This window comes from Anolis sagrei, chromosome 3 (assembly GCF_037176765.1).
Source record: "Anolis sagrei isolate rAnoSag1 chromosome 3, rAnoSag1.mat, whole genome shotgun sequence".
Taxonomy (NCBI): domain Eukaryota; kingdom Metazoa; phylum Chordata; class Lepidosauria; order Squamata; family Dactyloidae; genus Anolis; species Anolis sagrei.
In genome coordinates, this window is record NC_090023.1 from 148,782,437 (window position 1) to 148,805,745 (window position 23,309).

A 23,309-nucleotide genomic window follows, 5' to 3' on the forward strand; every position below is an offset into this window, starting at 1 on the left:
CATTTTCTGCTTGTTGCTAGGTGAAGTGGCCCTCTGTAATGTCACTGGACTGGCTGTCGCTAGGTGAAGGTTTGGCTGTGGCTTGGTGATGTCACCCTCTGTGATGTCACTGGGGGAAAAGGTGACATGTATGAGGGGAAGGAAAAATAGAAGGAAGCAAGAAAATGTATTATTATTAAGAGTGAAAATGGAGGAAGGGAAGGAAAGGAGGGAAAGGGGGAAAACCTATGAGGGATGGTAAGGATAGAAAGAGAAAGAAGGAGGCAGTGGCCCATCTGGACCTGAGCAACACCAAGTATATACACTAGTAGGAGTTTAAAAATGAGGCCTAATCTTTTGGCTGGAAAGCAAGCAGCAAAACCCAGGAATGAAATATAGATGGTAAGTGTGTGCTACCATAAGATTTTGGGCTACCACTATCCCAACATATCAGAATGGAAAAATAGACTACTCTGTGGAAACTGTTTCATTTGAGTTGCAGCCCCATGGGAGCTGATATGGGCGTAGGGCCTTTTGCACATCGGCTGATTTCTGAGCAGACCTATGTGCCAGGATTGTGCCCTTAATTCCCTGCTCATGGGACAGCTGGAGCCACATTTCTCAGGAAAAGACACAATAGGGAAGAAGCACAGCAATTCACAAGGCAAGGTGAATTGGCTTATATGACTTCCTTCTATAGCTGTCATAAAAGAATGTGATTGATCTTGAGAGATACTGCTGGGAGACTCCTGTTAAACAAGGAACATTGTTGCCTCGAATGTCTAGACATCCTGGTGAACACAGGTCTGCACTGAAAGCAGTCGCAGTCGCACAACTCCACCTGTACATGCAGTTCCTGAGTTAAAAGCATCCAATTTACAAAGAACTCATAAAGAACGGGGGTGGCATGAGACAACAGGATGTGAGAGAAATCTACCCCTTGGAAGAGAAATTCACTTCTGAAAGAGTTATCATGGGGAAAAGGTGTCTCCACTGAAGCTTTATCACCAATCATGGTTTTTACAACAATTTTTTTTTCAAAATCCAATAATCACAGGGGCAGAAAGTGACCCCCCCCCCCCGGTGGAGCAGCGGGTTAAACCACTGAGCTGCTGAACTTGCTGACTGAAAGGTTGGTGGTTCAAATCCAGGGAGTGGGGTGAGCTTCGACTGTTAGCCTCAGCTTCTGCCAACCTAGCAGTTCGAAAACATGCAAATGTGTGTAGATCAATAGGTACCGCTCCAGCAGAAAGGTAACGGAGTTCCATGCAATCATGCTTGCCACATGATCTTGGAAGTGTCTATGGACAACACCAGCTGAGCTGCTGAACTCGCTGACTGAAAGGTTGATGGTTTGAATCCGGGGAGCAGGGTGAGCTCTCGCTGTTAGACCCAGCTTCTGCCAAACCAGCAGTTTGAAAACATGCAAATGTGTGTAGATCAATAGGTACCGCTCCAGCAGGAAGGTAATGGAGCTCCATGCAGTCATGCTGGCCACATGATCTTGGAGGTGTCTATGGACAACACTGGCTCTTCGGTTTAGAAATGGAGATGAGCACCACCCCCCAGAGTTGGACTCCACTAGACTTAACGTCAAGGGGAAACCTTTAGCTTTACCTTTTAGAAAGTGAGGTGGAATCTCCTGAGCAGGGGCACAGACAAGAAAACAAACACAACCAGAGTGCAAACCTCTTTCTAAGGTATCCAACGCTAAATAGATAAATATGACAGGAATTACACTTTGAAATGTACCTATTCCAACTTACATACAGATTCAAATAACAAAGAACAGTCCTAGAGATCCCATCTTGTTCGTAGCTTGGGGACTGCCTGCACAGCAGCAAATGAGAAGGTTACTTAGATTTTAGTATTGTAGAATGCAACAGGTAACAGTTGAAATTTCAACTGCCCTCCCAAAAGATCTCAGACAGGCCCCTACTCTGGCAGTTTTCAGAAAGAATTTAAAAACTTGGCTGTTCCGATGTGCCTTTTCAGATTAGGAATCCCATCACCAAGTCCTAGAAGCACTTTAGTAGAATTAAGATCGCTGCACACCGCACTTATTTTATAATCCTATATTCCTCCTGCCACTTCAGCACTTTTAATTCCTGTACCCACTGCTCTGGCCGGCCCAGTTTTAAAGTGTCCTGATGTATTGTTACTGTTATTGTTTATTTGCTTAACTGTTTTGATTTGCTTCTGTTGTTGTTGTATTATGTTCTATTGTATTGTGTTTTGGGGCTTCGGCCTGTGTGAGCCGCATCGAGTCCTACGGGAGATGCTAGCGGGGTACAAATAAAGTTAATAATAATAATAATAATAATAATTTTTCTTGTAAGCGAAATTTAATTATAGTGGGGTGTTTTTTTTTAAAAAGTCATACATCTGGGCACCACAATTGAAGGGAGATGCTGACAAGCTGGAATGTGTCCAGAGGAGGGCGACTAAAATGATCAAGGATCTGGACAACAAGCCCTATGAGGAGCAGCTTAAAGTGCTGGGCATGTTTAGCCTTCAAAAGAGAAGGTGGAGAGGAGACATGATGGCCATGTATAAAATATGTGAGGGGAAGTCATAGGGAGGAGGGAACAGGCTTGTTTTCCGCTGCCCTGGAGACTAGAACATGGAACAATGGCTTCAAACTACAAGAAAGGAGACTCCACCTGAACATTAGGAAGAACTTCCTGATGGTGAGAGGTGTTCAGCAGTGGAACTCTCTGCCCCGGAGTGTGGTGGAGGCAATTTCTTTGGAAGCTTTTAAGCAGAGGCTGGATGACCATCTGTCGGGGGTGGTTTGAATGCAATTTTCCTGCTTCTTGGCACAGGGTTGGACTAGATGGCCCACAAGGTCTTTTCCAACTCTATGATTCTATGATATTTTGGGGCCAGTGTGCAACTTTGTTCACAATTCACAGAAGGGTTGAAAGAAGATATAATGGAGCCCGGCCAAGAATACAGGAGCCAGTTAAAGCTGAGCACATTATAAGCTCCTTGGTTTAAATTAGTAAGAAATTCAATGGGAAATGTGCTTTACATTTCTGTGTATCCTTTAATTAATTTTAAATGCCCGCCTAAGCTCAAAATGTATTTGGTTTCTCCTGTGCTTAATTTCATTTTACGCTTGTATTGGTCTTTCTTAGCAAGGTAACCAATTAGTCCATCATATATTATGTTATTCCTCATAGACTTCTGTCAAGCCAGTATCCATGTTTTCGGGTTCAAGAGAAATCCAGTAAGACTACACTATCAAAACTATACGAGAGTTTTGAAGATGTCTGTTTTTCCAAGAAAGCTCTGCCAGGTTAAAATGGGAAAGTAATTTCAGGCTCAGAAACCATTTATCAACTTTTTAATGTGTGTATGTGTAGAAATATGGTTTTGTTTTACTTTCATAGTAATGCCTCCCTTTGGCTCCAGCACAAAGCAGACACTACATTAAAACAAGGGAATGATTTAAGTCTTATCTCACCGGAGTCCAAGTGTATCCAATGGCTGTGGAGTAAACCTAGTTGAGCCTAGTGGAGTTTCTGGTTGGATATGTACACCAGTGTTTAATATTTCCTGGTGCTTATGACCAAATGACATGCTGCCTCTATTTAAACACCGGCTTCTTTGAGGGAGAAGAGGCTACAGGAAGAGGTCATTTCATGTAGAGAGGAAAGATGCCAACTCCTTCCTTGCCAATTTTGCACTGCAAATTTTCTTTGTGTGTATTGTCTGTTTTTCCAGGAAGATAACTACTCTTCAGATTTGAAACCCACCTGTGCACAAAGTATGCTTGGGCTAAAGTGTTGTCACTTAATGTAAAGGCAGAATTTCCTTTTAACGTAATAAAAAAGGGCCACATATACACCTACTGTTCTGTCAGTGGCTCAAGACCCTTCTACATTGCCACATAATCCAGATTATCAAAGTAGATAATCCACATTATCTGCTTTGAACTGGATAATATGAGTCTACACTGTCATATAATTCAGTTCTAAGCAGATAACCTGGATTTTATATGGCTGAAAGAGCTTGTTGACTTTTCAAGATGTGGTTACCTGGACAAGATGGAGCCAAAATGTCTTGGGTTTAATCTATATAAATAAAAATGCAATTTTTATTTTGTTTGTGGGATTAACATAACTCAAAAACCACTGAACAAACTGACACCAAATTTGAACACTACACTCTTAACAGACCAACGAGTGACCATCACTCATACCCCCCCCCCCAAAAAAAAAGCAGTAGAAAGGACTTAAAAACCCCAGATGCAGATGCCCGGCTTACTAGCCATGGAGCCCTTGCTTTGCAGAGAGCAGGGATGCACCTCTCTCCAACTCTGCCTTTGGGAAAGGGGAAGGAAGGAGAGAAGGAGGGAGGAAAGGAAGGAAAGAAGGAACCAAAGAGCAAAGGAAGGAAGGAAGGAAGGAAGGAAGGAAGGAAGGAAGGAAGGAAGGAGAGAAGGAAGAAAGGAGAAAAAGGGAAAAGGAAAGAAAAAGGGGGGAAGGAAGGAGAGAAAGAAAGAATGAGAGAAAGAGGTAGGGAAGGTTGGTCACAGCAACGCATGGCGGGTACAGCTAGTACCACATAAATACCTAGCACACAATGCCTTCCAGAAAGAACCAGTCTAAAACTCCTTCCAAATCTGAGTTCTGAGGAATAAACTAATCTTGACTTCAGCACTTGAAAAAGTTACTATAATTTGGCTAGTAGGGTGACAGTCTTATCAGATGTGATCTTGTCTGATTGGGGAAATTATAATTCAAAAGAGTGCTCTCTGAAGGCCCCTATTTATTTATCGTGTCATCAGCAACCATTGTATTACAATTCTAACAGAGCACAACAAAACACAGAGATTAAAACGAAAAAGAAAAAGAAAAGGAAAAAAAGGAAAAAAAACACACAGATTTTGCAAATTTGGTATTTGGTTAAATGTCCTTTGACCAGTATCTGGCCACTTGGAGTGCCTCTGGGGTTGCCGCAAGAAGGTCCTCCATCGTGCATGTGGCAGGGCTCAGGGTGCATTGCAGCAGGTGGTCAGTGGTTTGTTCTTCTCCGCACTCGCATGCCGAGGATTCCACCCTGTAGCCCCATTTCTTAAGATTGGCTCTGCATCTTGTGGTGCCAGAGTGCAGTCTGTTCAGCACCTTCCAAGTCACCCAGTCTTCTGAGTGCCCAGGGGGGAGTCTCTCATCTGGTATCAGCCATGAATTGAGGTGCTGGGTTTGGGCCTGCCACTTTTGGACTCTCGCTTGCTGGGTGTTCCAGCGAGTGTCTCTGTAGATCTAAGAAAACTATGTCTTGATTTAAGTCGTTGACGTGCTGGCTGATGCCCAAACAGGGGATGAGCTGGAGATGTCTCTGCCTTGGTCCTTTCACTATTGGCTGCTACTTCCCGGCGGATGTCAGGTGGTGCAATACCGGCTAAGCAGTGTAATTTCTTCAGTGGTGTGGGGCGCAGACACCCTGTGATAATGAGGATAATGAAGGCCCCTGATCCATCTGGAGGGAGATTTTGAGTGGTCTGGGACCCTTCAGCATTTTGAGCAGGAAGTTAAATGGCAGGGGATCCTAACACACACACAGTTGTGTTCTAGATCAGTGCGACTGAGGAGTGGTCCATGGAATGTCTTAAACTGGATCTACACTATCCTATATCCCAGGATCTGATCCCAGATTATCTGCTGTGAACTGGATTATATGGAGCTATAATGCTAGATAATCTGGAATAAAAAATAATCTGGGAGCAGATCCTGGGATATAGGGCAGTGTAAATCCAGCACCTTATTACATTGAGAAATTTCCCAGTCATATGACACTTCAGCATCTTTTCAAGCATGGAGACACTGAGCTCATCACACGAGTTAAACTACTTCTGGCTGTCATGCACAGCTCCCTGTGGTTGAAAAGAGGCAAAAGTGTCTAGAAAGGAGGGAACTCTGGTAATCTGACCTCATCACATTAAGAAATTTCCCCCTGGTAGGACACTTCAGCTTCTTTTCTAGCATGGAGAGGTATGTTCCAGGGCTGAAAAGAGGCAGAAATGTCCTGAAAAGAGGGAATGATGAACATGAGCCAGCAATCCTGTTCAGAATTCCTACCTGTTTCTGCACTTTACTCCCATTGTCAGAGGCGGCTCAACCCATTACGCAAAGTAAGCATTTGCAGTATAGTTGATTTTGCCCAGGAGCGCTCTTGAGGCGCTCTTGGGGGAAAACAGACCTTGACATATGCGAGTTGTAGTTACTGGGATGTATAGTTCACCTACAATCAAAGAGCATTCCGAACTCCACCAATGATGGAATTGAACCAAATATGGCAGACAGAACTCCCACGATGAACAGAAAATATTTATCAGTGATTGGGGGGGGGGGGGCAAAATACTGTTTGCTTACCGTTGAAAATTACCTAGGGCCGCCTTTGCCCATTGTTAACAACGGAAAAAAAGATGGCACAGGAACCATCAAAGTTTCCCATCCTGTTTCATTGCCCAGCTGTCAGCAGTTTCTTGTATCCTATGGGACTTCATGCAGAACAATAGGATCCCATGGAAATAAATGGTTTTAACCTGGAGCACTGTTTCATATATCCCATGGGGTTTGGTGCAGAACAATAGGATCCCATGGAAAGAAGTGGTTTTTAACTGGTGCCTGTCTCTTTTAATGTAAGAGGCTTTGGGCAGAGCAAAGGATCTCTTGGGTTTTGGATACTGTTGTTTCTCCAGATTTTTAAAAAATGTAATACTGACCTTGTGATGAATGTAAAAGATTAATGTATTGCCAGCTCTTAAGTTTCCATGTGAAGGTGTGATGGGGAGGTACGTAGAACTCAAAAGGGGACTGCTGACAATATAAGAGGGGCAATTCTCTACTCTTAAAGTGATGGTCACCCATGCTTTCAGTGCAATGAGGTGGTTTGTAGGGCATCACCTGCAAGTTTCAAGGCAAGTGAGAAACTGGGGTACCTAATGGGCACAAACATGATGCTAAGCCTTGACACAATGTGTGTTTGTGTGGGGAACCATTCCCTCTCCCTGAATAGCCTGAGAAGCCCTGTCCTACATGTAGCTATGCCTCCCAGCCAGCCATATATAGGACAACAGTTGCAATTTTCCTACTAACTGTGTTATTATTTATGTCAGGCATGTCAAACTGATTCTCATTGAGAGCCACATCAGTGTTACCGTTGCCTTCAAAGGGCCATTGAATCCATGGATGGAAAATCCATGGATACAGAGAGCAAACAGTAACACGATGTAACAAAATTTGTGGAGTGGGGGGACATGTTTCTGGTTTGAAAGTGTTATTTCTTGTTAAATTGTGCAGTACTTACTTTGAAAGTTGTTATACTCTACATTGTTATATTCCAGATTGAAACTTTGTTTTTGTGGCTGCCACAAACTATGTTGAATTGGTTGAGCCTTGGTGAGATATTCATTGAAAAACTAGAGCAAAATGTGCTGCAGGATGTCCTGCAAAAAAAGAAAAGAAAAGAAAAGAAAAGGTTTTGCAGTTTAATAAGCTTTTTCCATGTTTTTATGGTAGACCCAATTAGGAAATGACATTTATAAACCAGGAACAAAAATTGTGTTACATAATGTAATTGTTTTACATAGTTGTTGGCACGCTTTAATTTTTATGTAAATTTACATAAGATTGAAGGACAACTTTAATCCCTGTTGACAATACGCCATGCGGAACGGAGATAACAGGAATGGCAACTCAGGAGCCCTTGTGGTTCTGAAGTTGAGGAAAGACTAAAAGACATTTTAACGTCAACACAAACCACACTCTCCTGACTAAACAGAACAAGCTTTGGCCCAACTCCCATCAGCTTTAGTATGGTGATATAGGAGTCATACTCCAGCATCTGGAAAGCCACTGAAAATGCCACAGTGGGATGGATTTGGCTCATGAACCTAGAGTTTGACATCCGGGGTGTAGATGCACCCCGAGACCTTGCAAGGCTTGAATACATAGCAATGATTTATGAGTTATAGATATCTCTCTGTGTGTGTGGATGAATATGTATGTGTATACAGTAGAACCTCAACTTAAAAGCGTTCCAACCTAAAAGCATTTTGAGTCATGAGCTGTCACTTGTCCAGGTTTTGCTTTGACATACAAGCAGCATTTTGCATTAAGAGCTGGTGCTAGAGGGAGCACTAGCGAAAGAGTACAGTGCTTTAGAGCTTCAAGGGAGTAGCATCCGTACCATGTGCTCTTGTCTGCTTTGGGAGATTGCTGTCCCCTTTGAAGAACTTTGGGTTAGTTTGTGTGCTTTTTTATTCCTGGTATGTTTGGCTTCATGAAGAGAGGGAGAAAGAACAAGAGAGGGAGGGAGGCTGGAATGTGTCCAGTAGGAAGAAAATGATGCTTCTGCCTCTTCACTTTGGGCTTCCTTGCCACAACTTTGTACCTCTACCATTTTCAAGTTGATCTTTCTTTTTTTATTATTCCATGTGAACGTGCAGGTTTTGCCTTGCTATTACAATGGCCAGCACACATTTTGTTGCCTCAAATGTGCTTCCTTACTACAAATTTGCACTTCTACCATTTTACAGTTGATTGTTCTTTTAAACAGTTTCAAATAAATGTGCATTTATACATTACTTGTTACTGACAATTACATCTTTATTTTAAAAGCATGTAACAAAAATGGGGGGGGGGGGGTCGCACACCAGGGCTGGAAGGGCACCTTTAAACCAGTCTCACCACTCCAGAACTCAATTTATAAGCAAAGCAGTTTACTGAAGGTAAAAGATCAAAGGGTCGATATAAAGTTTATTTCTTTAAAAACAAAGCAATTGACCTATAATTCCCAGAATCCTCAGCCACATCAGGTAAAGAACCAGGCTTCTGTGAGACCTCAGATGCTGTCACAATCACAGGCTGAACCACAACAAGGGGCATGGAATGGATTAATAGCAGTTCAATGGAAAATTAGCTTTGAGATAACAGCATTTTGAGTTAAGAGTCCAGTCATAAACAATTTAAACTCTTAACTCAAGGTATCATTGTACACACACACACACACATATATGTGTGTGTGTGTATGTTTATATTGTATGTATATGTGTATGTGTATGTCTATGTATATATGTGTGCATACTTTATGTATATAGGTGTGTATGTATATGTGTATATGTATGATTATATTTATATATGTGTGTGTATATGCATGCATGTGTTTATATTTGTATGTATATGCATATATGTGCTTGTATATATATGTATGCATATATGTGAATGTACATGTGTATGTGCATGTGTATATATGTGTATGTATATATGTGTATGTTGTATTTGTATATGTATATATATTGGGTGTGTGTTTATATTTGCATGTGTATATTTGTGTATATGTATATATGTTTATATTTGTATATATGTGTTTATATTTGTATGTATATATGTGTGTGTTTATATTTGTATGTATATGTGCATATATATATGTGTGTGTTTGTATATTTATATGTGCATGCATATGTGTATGTTTACATTTATATGTACAGATGTGCATGCATATGTGTATGTTTATATTTGTATATGTAGGTATGTGTATGTTTATATTTGTGTGTACTGTATATATGTATGTACAAGTGAATGTTTATATTTGTATGTATATGCATATATGTATGTATATATATGTATATATGTGCATGTACTTGTGCATATGAATATATGTGTAGGTTTGTATTTGTATGCATATATATGTATGTATGTTTTTGTTGTTCATTCGTTCAGTCACTTCCGACTCTTCATGACCTCATGAACCAGCCCATGCCAGAGCTTCCTGTCGGCTCCTTATCTTTTCTGGCTAACCTCTGGCATTGTGCATTTACAGTGTATGTATATATGTATATTTATATTTGTATATATATGGGGATATATTTCTATGCGGATGTATATGTATGTTTATATTTGTGTGTATATGCATATGTATGTATGCATATATGTGCATGTACTTATCTGTATATATATGTGGGTATTTATTTATTTTTATTTATTTGATGCATTTATTAACCGCCATTCTCAGCCCATTAGGGCGACTCATGGCGTATGCATATATATATATGCATGTGTATATGATGAATGGGTATCAAGGAGGAATTCTGTGTGGCACCCACAAACTTGGCAGCTGCTCAAGCCTAGCAGATGTATGTATATGTGTGTGTTTATATTTGTATGTATATGTGCATATATATGTGTGTGTGTGCATATTTATATGTGCATCCATATGTGTATGTTTACATTTATATGTAAAGATGTGCATGCATATGTGTATCTTTATATTTGTATATGTGGGTATGTGTATATTTGTATACTGTATATATGTATGTATAAGTGAATGTTTATATTCGTATATATATGCATATGTGTATGTGTATATATATATATATATATACATATATGCATATATGTGCATGTACATGTGCATATGTATGTATGTGCAGGTTTGTATTTGTATGTATATATGTGGGTGTGCGTTTATATTTGTATGTATATATATATATATATATATATATGTATTTGTTGTTCATTCATTCAGTCACTTCTGACTCTTCATGACTTCATGAGCCAGCCCATGCCAGAGCAACCTGTCAGCCGTCACCACCCCCAGCTCCTTCAAGGTCCTTATCTCTTCTGGCTAACCTCTGGAGTTGTGCATTTACTGTGTATGTATATATGTATATTTCTATTTGTAAACAAAGATCTGCATAGTCAAAGCCATGGTATTCCCTGTAGTAACCTACGGATGTGAGAGCTGGACCTTAGGGAAGGCTGAGTGAAGGAAGATCGATGCTTTTGAACTGTGGTGTTGGAGGAAAGTGCTGAGAGTGCCGTGGACTGCGAGAAGATCCAACCAGTCCATCCTCCAGGAAATAAAGCCCAGAGGGAAGGATACTGGAGACATTGGAGGGAAGGATACTGGAGACAAAGTTGAAATACTTTGGCCACATCATGAGGAGACAGCAAAGCCTAGAGAAGACAATGATGATGGGGAAAGTGGAAGAAAAAAAGGAAGAGGGGCTGACCAAGGGCAAGATGGATGGATGGCATCCTTGAAGTGACCGGACTGACCTTGAAGGAGCTGGGGGTGGTGACAGCTGACAGGGAGCTCTGGCGTAGGCTGGCCCATGAGGTCCCGAAGAGTCGGAGATGACTAAACAAATGAACAACAACAACAAAATATGCCTATCTATGTATGTATGCATATATGTCCATGTACATATGTGTATACATGTGAGTATGCATATATGTGTATGCATGTGTATATGATGGATGGGTATCAAGGAGGAATTCTGTGTGGCACCCACAAACTTGGCAGCTGCTCAAGCCTAGCAGAGAAGAGGTTGTTGTGTGACTGAGTCTTGTACCTGAAGGAGGGCCACCTTTGTAGAGAGAAGGCAGGCATGGGGAGCGTGGAGAAGCGAGGAAAGGGGGGGGGGTCCCCAAGTTGGTACCAGGTTGGGGGGGTAGGCAGCCCCTTCTTCCAGCTCTGAGGACAAAAGGCGCTCCCAGCCCTGCGGATGCCTCCTTGGCGAAGGGGCCCCTTGCCTTGGGATGGCGCCCCTCCTTCCCTCCTCCCTCCCTGCCTCCGTCCAGCCAGCCAGCCAGCCATCTAGCCAGCCTCCCCCTTCCTTCCTCCCCTTCCCTTTCCCCTCCTCCTCCTCCTCCCCCTCCCTCCCGAGGAGCTCCGTTTCCCACTTGCCAGGAGCAGATTAAAAAAAAGAGAGAGAAAGAAAAAAAAAACCCCGCAACAACCCAGAAAACGGGGAGGGACCTCTTCTGTCAGAGCCTTATGTAGATTAACCTTTCAATTAGCCGTGATCAAGTCCCTGCTTTTAGAGCCCACCACCACCACCGGGTCCGGGAGACAAATCTGCAGCCACCAAGAAAGGTCGGATGGGGGGGAATTGATGGATGGATGGATTGGTTTGCAAAAGATTGGATTCTTTGGAAGGGGGAGGGAAAGGAGGATGAGGATGGGGAGGATTCCTCCCGTTGGAGTGCTTCTGCTTCCCAATCTCTGGGGGTTTTTGTGTGGGGTGTGTTTTGGGATTGTTGTGGAGCAGGGAAATCGATAGTTTGGGGGGAAAGGGTTGTTGTTGTTGGTGGGGTTCTTCTCTTTGCCTTCTCCTCGGAGCCACATTCCTAAGGAGCATCTCTCCTTTCTCTCTCTCTGTCTCCCTCCCGCCAAGGCACGTGTTTACAGAGGATCCGTGCCTTTCCCTCCTCCCTCCCTCCTTATAGACTGCGATTGTTTCCTGCAGGAAATGGGCGGGTTCGGCGGGCCCCGCGTGCCTGGGCAGGCAGCGCGTGCACCCTTCTTCCTCCCTCTCTCTCTCAATCTTTCCCTTCCTTCTGATTTGGAGCTTGTTTTGTTTCCCCTTTCAATTCCGCCCGCCCGCGTGGCGTGAAACTCAATAATAATAACAATAATAATACAGTACTCCCGCGCGCCGCTGATTAGTATGTGTCGCGTGCCCTCCCGCACGCCGAAAGCGCCCCCCGCTCTATTCCCACAGATTACAAACTTCAGGATGAAACCGAAGCAAAGGCAAAAAAAAGGGAGGCTGCTTGAGCTTGATTGATAGCTTCACTAGCCTATTAAACAAGCCAAAGCGTGCCTCCCTTTTCTCTCTCTCTCAATCTTCGTCCCTCCCCCTTTTTATGTGTAATTGCCAGCCAACTAGGATCGTGGACAGCGACAGTGCATTTTTTTCCCTCCCCCGACTATAGGATTGATTGACAGCACTCACCGTCCAATGGCGTGCTAGGTCTAAATGGGTTGGTGGAGAGGAATGACGAGAGGCAGGGCGCTGCCGCCAATGAGCGCGGCGGTTTGAACGAAGAGGCGGGGCGTCCACCAAGGGGAGGGCAAGCGAGGGAGGGGGGGCAGAGGCTGTAATGAGCCTACATCGGGCTGTCATCGGGTGTCATGTCGGATGCGCGGTGACTGCGAGAGGGCGAGACAAAATGGCGGCAGCGAAGGCGGCTTGAAAGGCGAAGGGCGGCGAGGTGAGAAGCGGTGGCGGCGCGGGCGCTGCCCGAGGAGGAGGGAACTTGGGCGGCGGCGGGGAGGCCGGCAGGGGGCGCAGCTGGGGCTTGCCTTGGCTCCTCCCCCCGGCGGAGGGTGGGTCGCGAGCGCCCCCCGGCGGACGAGGCGAGGCAAGCAGGGGCCTCGCGCCCTCGTTGCAGGTGGCGCGCGCGAGGAGAGAGGGGGGGCGTGGGGCGGGGCCAGCTATGCAAATCAACCCTGTGAGGGCAACTGGATGGGCTTGGAGTTATTGGATGGGTAAATAAGAGGCCTGCTATGCAGAGCTGAAGGAAGCGTTGGTTGGGCGCGTGCCTTTGAACGTGGCCTCTGAGAGGCTTGGGGAGGAGAGCTCAGGACCCTTCCACACAGCTGTATAAAATCCCACATTATCTGCTTTGAACTGGGTTATATGGCAGTATGGGCTCAGGGCAGCCCTATATCCCAGAGTATCAAGGCAGAAAACCCCACAATATCTGCTTTGAAACTGGGTTATATGGCAGTATGGGCTCAGGGCAGCCCTACATCCCATAATATCAAGGCAGAAAATCCCACAATATCTGCTTTGAAACTGGGTTATATGGCAGTATGGGCTCAGGGCAGCCCTACATCCCATAATATCAAGGCAGAAAATACCACTATATCTGTTTTGAACAGGGTTATATGGCAGTATGGGCTCAGGGCAGCCCTACATCCCAGAATATCAAGGCAGAAAACCCCACAATATCTGCTTTGAACTGGGTTAGCTGAGAACACACAGAGATATTGTGGGATTTTCTGCTTTGATATTCTGGGTTATAGGGCTGTGGGGAAGGGTCCCGAGGGGCTCCTGAGGAAAACAATCTGAGTACGCTTCCACACAGGCATATAACCCAGAATATCAAGGCAGTAAATCCCACAATATCTGCTTTGAACTGGGTTATATGGCAGTATGGGCTCAGGGCAGCCCTGTATCCCAGAATATCAAGGCAGAAAATCCCACAATATCTGCATTGAACTGGGTTATATGGCAGTATGGGCTCAGGGCAGCCCTGTATCCCAGAATATCAAGGCAGAAAATCCCACAAGATCTGCATTGAACTGGGTTATATGGCAGTATGGGCTCAGGGCAGCCCTACATCCCAGAATATCAAGGCAGAAAACCCCACAATATCTGCTTTGAACTGGGTTATATGGCAGTATTGGCTTAGGGCAACCCTATATCCCAGAATATCATGGCAGAAAACCCCATAATATCTGCTTTGAACTGGGTTATATGGCAGTATGGGCTCAGGGCAGCCCTATTTCCCAGAATATCAAGGCAGAAAATCCCACAATATCTGATTTGAACTGGGTTGTATGAGTCCACACAGAGGTATTGTGGGATTTTCTGTTTTTATATTCTGGGTTATAGGGCTGTGGGGAAGGGTCCTGAGGAGTTCCTGAGAAAAACAATCTGAGGGTGCTTCCACACAGGCATATAACCCAGAATATCAAGGCAGAAGATCCCACAATATCTGCTTTAAACTGGGTTATCTGAGTCCACACAGAGATAATGTGGGATTTTCTGACTTGATATTCTGGGATATAGGGCTGTGTGGCAGGGCCCTTAGATATCCCAGTTCAAAGCAGATATTCTGGATCATCTGCCATGATATTCTGGGTCATATGGCTGTTTGGAAGGGTCCTCACTTTGTTTTTCTCAAGAGTCCCTCAGGACCCTTCCTCACAGCCATGTAACCCAGAATATCAAAGCAGAAAATCCCACAATATCTGCTTTGAATAGGGTCATCAGAGCCTATTGCACACTGCCATATATCCCAGTTCAAAGCAGATATTCTGGATTTTTCTGCTTTGTTTCTAGGTTATATGGCTGTGTGGAAGGGCTCTCAGGTTGTTTTTCTCAAGAGCCCCTCAGGACCCTTCCATACAGCTATATAACCCAGAATATTAAAGCAGAAAATCCTACAATATCTGCTTTGAATAGGCTCATCAGAGTCCAACCTGCCATATATTCCAGTTCAAAGCAGATAATGTGGGATTTTATTCAGCTGTGTGGAAGGAGCCTCGGATAACCCAGTTCAAAGCAGATATTCTGGAGTATCTGCCTTAATATTCTGGGTTATATGGCTGTGTGGAAGGGCCTTTAGTTTGTCTTTCTCAACAGCCCCTCAGGACCCTTCTACATAGCCAGAATATTCAGACAGAAAACCCCACAGGATCTGCTTTGAACTAGGTTATCTGAGTCCACACTGCCATATATTCTAGTTCAAAGCAGAAAATGTAGGATTTTATTCAGCTGTGTCAAAGGGGGCTCAGATAACTCAGTTCAAAGCAGATATTGTGGATTACCTGCCTTAATATTCTGGGTTATATGGCTGTGTTGGAAGGACCCTGAGTCCAAACTGCCATATTATCCAGTTCAACGTGGATTTTATACAGCTGTATGGATGTGGCCTCAGTCAGGTAGAGTACCTTCAGCCTGTGGCCCACCAGTTGTTTGGGCCTCCAACTTCCAGAATTCCTGACCATTGAACAAGCTAGCTAAGAGTCCTGAGAGTTGGAGGCCCAAACAACTGGTGGGCTGCACTGTGATTCAGTGCATAGAACTTCCTTTTTGTATGTCTGGTACTTCATAGTTGGGCAGTCTATAAATGGTGGCATTGAGACCACCTCCCAAAGAGTTTTTGGTTTGAAATGAATATAGTGGGGAACTAAAGCAGTCCTGGGTAAACTTTGGTTCTCCAATTGTTTTGGACTTCAGCTTGCACATTTCCTAGCAGCTGGTAGGCTGTCAGGAATTGTGAGAGTTGGAAGTCCAAAATACCTGGAGAACCGAAGTATGCTCATGTCTGAACTAGAGTAAGAAGGTGTGGATATACTTAGTTTCTAAGCTTTCCAGTTTTCATTTCATGAAAAGGGCTAATGAGTCTCTGTTTCCTGCCAAAGTTTTGTGGGGTTTTTTTGGTTTGTTTTTTTTGTTTTGCTTGGGTTTCTAGGAGATGCATATCAACCACATGTGGTTGTCTGCACCATTCCTATCCCTGCTTTATCCTGTTCTCTTTCAGAAAGCTCAGGATAATTCTGTGGTTTTCACCCTTTTCCTTTTTACCCTTGCAACCATCCTTTCATACAGTCATAACTGCAAGAGACCTCGCAATGCCATCCAATCCAACCCCCTACCATGCAGGAAAATTGCAATCAAAGGGCTCCCGACAGATGGCCATCAGCCTCTGTTTAAAAGCCTCCAAGGAAGGAGCCTTCATCACACTCCAATGCAGAGAGTTCCACTATTGAACAGCTTTCACGGTCAAGGAGTTCTTCCTAATGTTCAGGTGGAATTTGAACCCTTTAAATAGAGAGAGTCAGGCAGAAATGCCTCATAGAAAGTATTGTTGCCATGTGGCAAAGAAATCTGCTAAGTGTTGATGCCACTCTGACCTCTGGGCGGCACACAAACCCAACAGGGGCGTACTCTCCATTTCTAAAGTGATTGCGGATCACTTTTTATTTTATTTTAGGGAAAGGTTGTCATTTAGGTAGCCAAGTTCAGGCTGTCAAAATGTTAATAACACCAATATTAGTAGCTTGCATTGGGCTCTGGGTTTGATAGATAGCCAGAACCACTAGCCTATTATTATTATTATTATTATTATTATTATTATTATTATTATATCCCATTTTATTATCTTATGTGAGACTCAGTGGCTCACAACACTAAAAACAATACAAATTACAATTTGAAACCTACAACATATACACATTGTTATATTGGGAAAATGGTTAGTGGTTGCATATAATCATGTAGTATTTCAACAGAGGAAATTGAAAGAACAATTGTCATAAAATTAGCTGATCTGTTTGTTTTCTCAAGTATTGTCAATTATTGCCATTTCCTAAGACTGAAGTGCAAATTTTAAGAGGAGAATGTGAAGTATACTTACTTTGTAAAATAGTCTCTTATTTTTATTCTCATAGAGGTGCAGTTTCTTTGATAAAATTGTGTTCACCTAAATTCTTAATGATGTGAAAAGTTTTTTTATTGTGTAATGAGATTAATCACCTGTTTTTTTTTGTTTGTTTTTTACTCTAGGTTTTTATGAAGACCTGGAGATGCTTGCACTACCCAAAAAGAAGGGCCCATTAAACTGTGGCGATGTCTTCCATCTGGTATAACAGATTTGTTCCAACTTTCCATGCTGGCTGATAAGGATCTTTTAGAAAAATGTTTGCACCCCCCCTGTTGTTCTAATGTCCTCCGTATGGAATCTTGAATTGGTGCTACAAAGCATGAAGAGAAGTCTTCTTTTGATGAATACTTCTTGGAAGCATCACTAATAGGATTAGAGAGGAACTCTATGGGTAACTCTTTTTCTTGGAAAAGTATTGGTCAGCCATGGTAAAACTTGCCAACCCACTTTACACGGAATGGATTCTTGAAGCTATACAAAAAGTTAAAAGGCAAAAGCAGAGACCATCCGAGGAGAGAATTTGTCATGCTGTCTGGGTGTCCCATGGGTTAGATAAGAAAAGTGTTTCTGAACAGTTGGAGCTAAGTGTCCAAGATGGTTCTGTTCTCAAAGTTACCAATAAAGGCCTTGCCTCCTACAAGGACCCAGATAATCCTGGACGTTTCTTGCCTGTCAAGGTGTGTGACCTTTCAAAGCCTTCTAAAGGATCTAGAGGCACTTGCAATGAGCTTCGGAATGTGGATTGGAATAAGCTTCTGCGGAGAGGAATTGAAGGACTCCAGGAACCAAATGGCTCTTCCCTGAGAAACATAGAAAAATACCTGAGAAGTCAACATGATCTTGCAGGTATTTTCAATGATCCTGTGTTTCAGCGGAGATTACGCTTGGGAGCTAAACGTGCTGTAAATAATGGGAGGCTGTTGAAAGAAGGACCCCAGTATAGAGTAAACTATGGAAGCCTGGAAGGCAGAGGAACATCTAGATACGGTTCGTTTCCAATTTCCCTTCCACCTGTCAGTCTTTTGCCTCATGAAAAAGACCAGGTAAGTGTAAAAGATTATATCATTGCAAGCATGTTAATGTTTGTATTTTGAAGGAAATGTTCTTAATATTTGTACACATGGAATGATTTCACTTTATCCTAGTAAGCCCACCTGCCTTATTTAGTGAGGTTTCTTTTAATGTTCATGTTTTTAGGAGTAGTGATGCAGTACTTGAGAGAAAATGTATCTTGTACCTGTAGAAATTCCAAGAGCCATATTTTTTCATACATTTTTTTCCTTCAAAAGTAAGAAAAAAGCAAGTCAGTAGACAAGTTATGTGGGTCTTGGCCAGAATAACTAAATTAGGAGTGGAAATTGGATCGTGCTCCATATATTTGTATGCATTTTACAGTGTTTCTTGCAATTGTTCAAACTACTTAAAGATGCTAGTAGTTGCAGTCAAACAGTTTCTGAAGGGTTACATAGTTTCTCCTCTCTCTAAAACGGAATAGGAGATAAGTTGAATTTTGTTATATAATATTCAATATTTCTACAACAGCAGCAACAACAACAATTTATTTGTACCCCCGCCACCATCTCCCTGAAGGGACTCAGGGCAGCTAACAAAGCACTCAAGATGCCACAAATAAAATAGAATTACATATCATCAAAACAATATACAATTTGACTGAATACAAACAATGGACTACGTCAATTGATAAAATAAAAAATTAAAATAAAATTCTAAAACACATTTATACCTGTGTTTCATTGGGTTTCTTCAAACGTGAACTAAAGTGCCGAATAACAATGGTTGATGTCATCACATGACCATAGTACATTACTCCAGGTCAAAGGCCTATGTAAGAAGCCATGTTTTTAGGCTCGAATTGAAGGTTTTGAGATTTGGGGCTAAATCTAATCTCTTTAGGGAGGATATTCCAGAGCTGGGGAGTTACCACCGAGATTTCATTTATTTATTTATTTATTATTTGCACTTGTTAACCGCCACTCTCAGCCCGAGGGCGACTCGTGGCGGTGTACAGAACATAGAAAAGACAACAGTTTACAATAAATCAAGACCATAACACAACATCTAAAAATCCGCTTCGTCTAGTTTGGGGTCATCATCAATCTCATAGTCATAGTCCATTCCGGTGGTCATTCCAAAAAACATAGCACTTAGTTGAAGGCCTTTTCGAAGAGCCAGGTTTTCAGGCCCTTGCGGAAGGCCATGAGGGAAGGCGCCTGTCTGATTTCAGCAAGGAGGGAGTTCCATAGCCGGGGGGGCCACCACTGAGAAGGCCCGCTCTCTCGTCCCCGCCAGGCGTGCCTGTGAGGCAGGCGGGACCGAGAGAAGGGCCTCCCCAGATGATCTCAAGGTCCTCGTGGGCTCGTAGGCCGAGATGCGGTTCGCAAGGTATTTTGGGCCGGAACCGTTTAGGGCTTTGTAGGATAACACCAGCACCTTAAATGGTCTTCTCTCTTGTCTCCACCAACTGTACCTGTGACGGTGGTGGGACCGAGAGAAGGGCTCCCTCAGCAAATCTCAAGGCCTGTACTGATTCATAGAAGGAGATGCAGTCTTGAATATGGGTTGGATCCAAAGGATATAGGGATTTATAGGTACTCACCTGCACTTAGAATTGGGCCCAGAAACTTGTCAGAAACGTATAGGTAATAAACTGCGCTTTGAACAATGGTGCATATGCTTCTTTCTGATGAATTTAATGCTGCTTATTCTGTCATTGGTACTGAAATATTAATTATAAAAAATAGTGGCATGAAGAGATACAGTGGTTGTTAGATTGTTAGCTTATCATACGTCTCACCTTTTCCAGAGACCATATAATGTCTGTTGATATTGAATTCACATATTAGTAAGAAAAGGGTTTGTTATTCTCTTTCTGCATTTCTGCAAGGAGGCATATAGCATGGACAAAACACTGAAGGCAGGAAAGAACCTATCATGTCACTGTAAATGGTCTGTGAAAGAACAAGTGTTAAATCTGACTGGTGCTGCTTAGCAAGCATGGCCTGTATTAAGCTGTTTAGAATTCTCCATCATTTCTGTTGCTAAATAGCTAATACTTCTGAAAAACTAGTATGACTCACTTAGGTCTTTTGCTTGAGCTAGTTCTAACATACCTAATATGTGACTTCTAGTATTGGTGTACTATCTTGCTTCCTCTTATTGGACTTGCTGTGGAGAGAAAATCCAGTATCTTTTTTCCTCAAATCTAGACATTTTGAGTTGTAGGTCGATTGATGTTCTAGAATAAATTCAGTAGACCACAGATATAAAGTGTTTTTTTGTTGTTTCTGTGTTTGTTTGTTTCTTGCTGCATTCCTTTCTGGTTTAGATGTTAATTTTGCTGTTGATGTTTGGAAATCAGATGTATCTCATTCTAATCTCATGTCCATCTGGATAGGCTGACCTAATACTCCCATCATTCCCAGCCACTATGACTGTTAGCTATATTGCCTGGGGAATAAGGAAATTGTGGTCCAGCATATTTGGAATCCACCAGGGTTGTTGTGCTCTACTGTACTCTCTTTCTTGTTTCTTAACTGTCTGTATTATTTTTGTCATAAGAGAAGACCTCTGTGATGATTATGGTCCAAGAATGATACATGTTGAGCATCTCGTATCTGGAATTCCAAAACTGCTCACATGTGTGGTAGAGATAGTGACACCATTGCCTTGTGACAGTTCAATGTACACACAATTTGTTTCATGCATGAAATTATTTAAAAAGTATCATTTATAAAACTGTATCCATGCTGTTTGCATAATGTTTATATAGAACATTAATGAATTTTGTGTTTAGACTTCGGCCCAATCTCCAAGATATCTCATTATATATACATACATACATACATATATATATATATATATATATATATATATAGGCAAATACAAATATTCCAAAATCCAGAAAAAAATCTGAAATTCCAAATAGCTGTGGTCCCAAGCATTTTGACTAAGGGATATTCAAACTGCACTAAGAATTGAAGTACCTTAGGTATTATAGAGATGCATCCTCACACTTGGTAAAGTCAAAGCCTTAAAAGATTAGAAATGAGGAATATCTCCCAAACAATTCTTTCAGCGAGGAGGATGTGTGCTTTCTCATCTCTATCTAGCATGACCTTTGGAGATGAGAAAATTTTATATTCCAGATAATTCTGTTTTAAAAACCCTTCTTTCCCTTGCATACAGAGATATGTTATGCTACTGAATTTCCTCAAGTTTATCTATCTCCACTCCACTTGAGGACCATGAATGTGTCTTTTCTGTGTCTTGACTAGATTTTGGGTCATTGGTTTGGTGTATATAAAAATAAAGAAAACTTGCATATAAATAGTGATATCATTCAATGGATAAGAAATAAAAAACCTGTATAATGTGGCTATCTGTGTTTTGGAATGTGGATGTTTTTGTTTTGAAATATAGGGCTGACCTGTATAAATCTAAAGGTCCTTTGCTATTTAGGCAAGTTTTAATCTGTGACATAACAAAGAGTTTGAGCTCCTGTGATTGATGCATTTGCTTTTGCCTTTTTTTTTTGGCAAGTGGTTTAAGGCTGTGAACCTCTTGCCCCATTTGTTAGCAGACACAATGGCTAATAATCTTATTATGTAAGACTGTTGATGCAACTAATTGTCCGCCTCTTAAGCCACCACAACAAGTGTGTATTGCTGTCTTGGCTTGAACACTAGTAGCTTCTGACATTGTATACTGAGCTGTCCAGGGTAGGAGAGTTCAAGCAACAGCAGCTGTTTGGGTTGGGTTTATAAGCTAACACTAGCACAAGTGTGTGCTATTTTGATATGCTTACCAGTGAGAACACAATGATGACCCAATCATAGAATCATAGAATAATAGAGTTGGAAGAGACCACATGGGCCACCTAGTCCAACCCCTTGCCATGCAGGAAAAGTATAATCAAAGCACACCTGAGAGATGGCCATGTTTAAAAACCCCCAAAGAAGGAACTTCCACCACACTCTGAGGCATAGAGTTCCACTGCTGATCAGATCTTACAGTCAGGAAGTTCTTTCTGATGTTCAGGTGATCTCCTTTCCTGTAATTTGAACCCATTGCTCCAATCACTTTAGAATTTCTTTTAATGTACAATACAAATAAAAGGTTTAGAATAGCATTGGGCATCATGCAGACATTTGTTTGTTGAACTGAAACTCCCAACAACCATAGCCAGTGAAGCAAGTAGTAAGGAAGTTAGTCCAACAACCTTGGGATAATTCCCACCCAGATCTAAAACAAGGATAGATATCCCCTTTCATCCTTAGGGCTGAAATTACTGGGGATCTCATTGGAATAGTGAGTGGAGTAGAAGTACAAACTATAAGATGATAAATAGCATATTTGTAATACTTTATTTATAGGCTGCCCTATCTCCCTGATATTTCAGTTTTAAACTCTTACAATCTGCAACTAAATTTTAAGAGAGTAGCTTCAACCATCTAAAAGGGAGAATGCAGAAAAAATGAGAAACAGGCCAGTGATGGTGTGTCACTATTTGGAGAAATCCAAAGCACCCAACTGGGATCTCAGGAAAGTTGATTTATACATATCTATGAATTAAAATCTGTCTTGAATAGGGAAGCCTCCCTAAACTCTAGGACTTTGCTATAAATGTTTGGTCAGAATGTTTGAGAAATGTGGCTAATAGTAAAATAATTGTGTGATGAATCCAACCTAACTTTGAACCTAGGGCCCTTCCACACAGCCATATAACCCAGAATATCAAAGCAGAAAATCCCACATTATCTGCTTTGAACTGCGTTATCTGAGTCAACACTCAGATAATATGGGATTTTCTGCCTTGATATTTATTCTGGGATATAGGTCTGTGTGGAGGGACCCCTATTGAGCAAAACTATTGAGCATTACAGGCATATCTCAGTTAACAACACATCTGACAAAGGGCCCTTCCACAAAGCCATATAACCCAGAATATCCAGGCAGAAAATCCCACAGTATCTGCTTTGAACTGGGTTACCTGAGTCCGCACTGCCATATATTCCTGTTCAGAGCAGAAAATGTGGGATTTTATTTAGCTGTGCGGAAAGGACCAAAGAAACTCTTTTAAAAGCAAGTATTTTAGGCCCCCTCTACAGTGTCATATAAAATCTGCTTTGAACTGTATTATCAGGCAGTGTAGACTCATATAATCAGTTCAAAGCAGACAATGTTGAGTATCAGCTGTGATAATATGTAGAAGGGGCCTTAGTTTCTTCCCAGCTCCCCTTTTCTTATTTGTCCTCTTTCTAGTTGGAAGTTTTTAGTAGTTTTATCTTTGCCATCATCTCCCAAGAGTTCAAAATGTGTATTACTTTCCTTATG

General features: G+C 42.1%; 1 protein-coding gene across 4 annotated transcripts in view; it reads left to right on the top strand.

The window, feature by feature from the left end:
* Positions 1-11,657: 11,657 nt before the first annotated feature.
* The window catches only part of KAT6B (lysine acetyltransferase 6B), a 103,735-nt gene continuing 92,083 nt past the window's right edge, over positions 11,658-23,309 (top strand). For 3 of the 4 annotated variants that reach the window (XM_060769128.2, XM_060769130.2, XM_060769131.2), the window contains exons 1-2: positions 12,903-12,989; positions 17,078-17,998. In XM_060769128.2, coding sequence (XP_060625111.2) covers positions 17,381-17,998 — 618 coding nt within the window. In that variant the 5' untranslated portion in view covers positions 12,903-12,989; positions 17,078-17,380. Of the gene's footprint in view, positions 11,869-12,902; positions 12,990-17,077; positions 17,999-23,309 lie in introns of those variants that run through there. The other variant, XM_060769129.2, reaches the window with a different exon arrangement.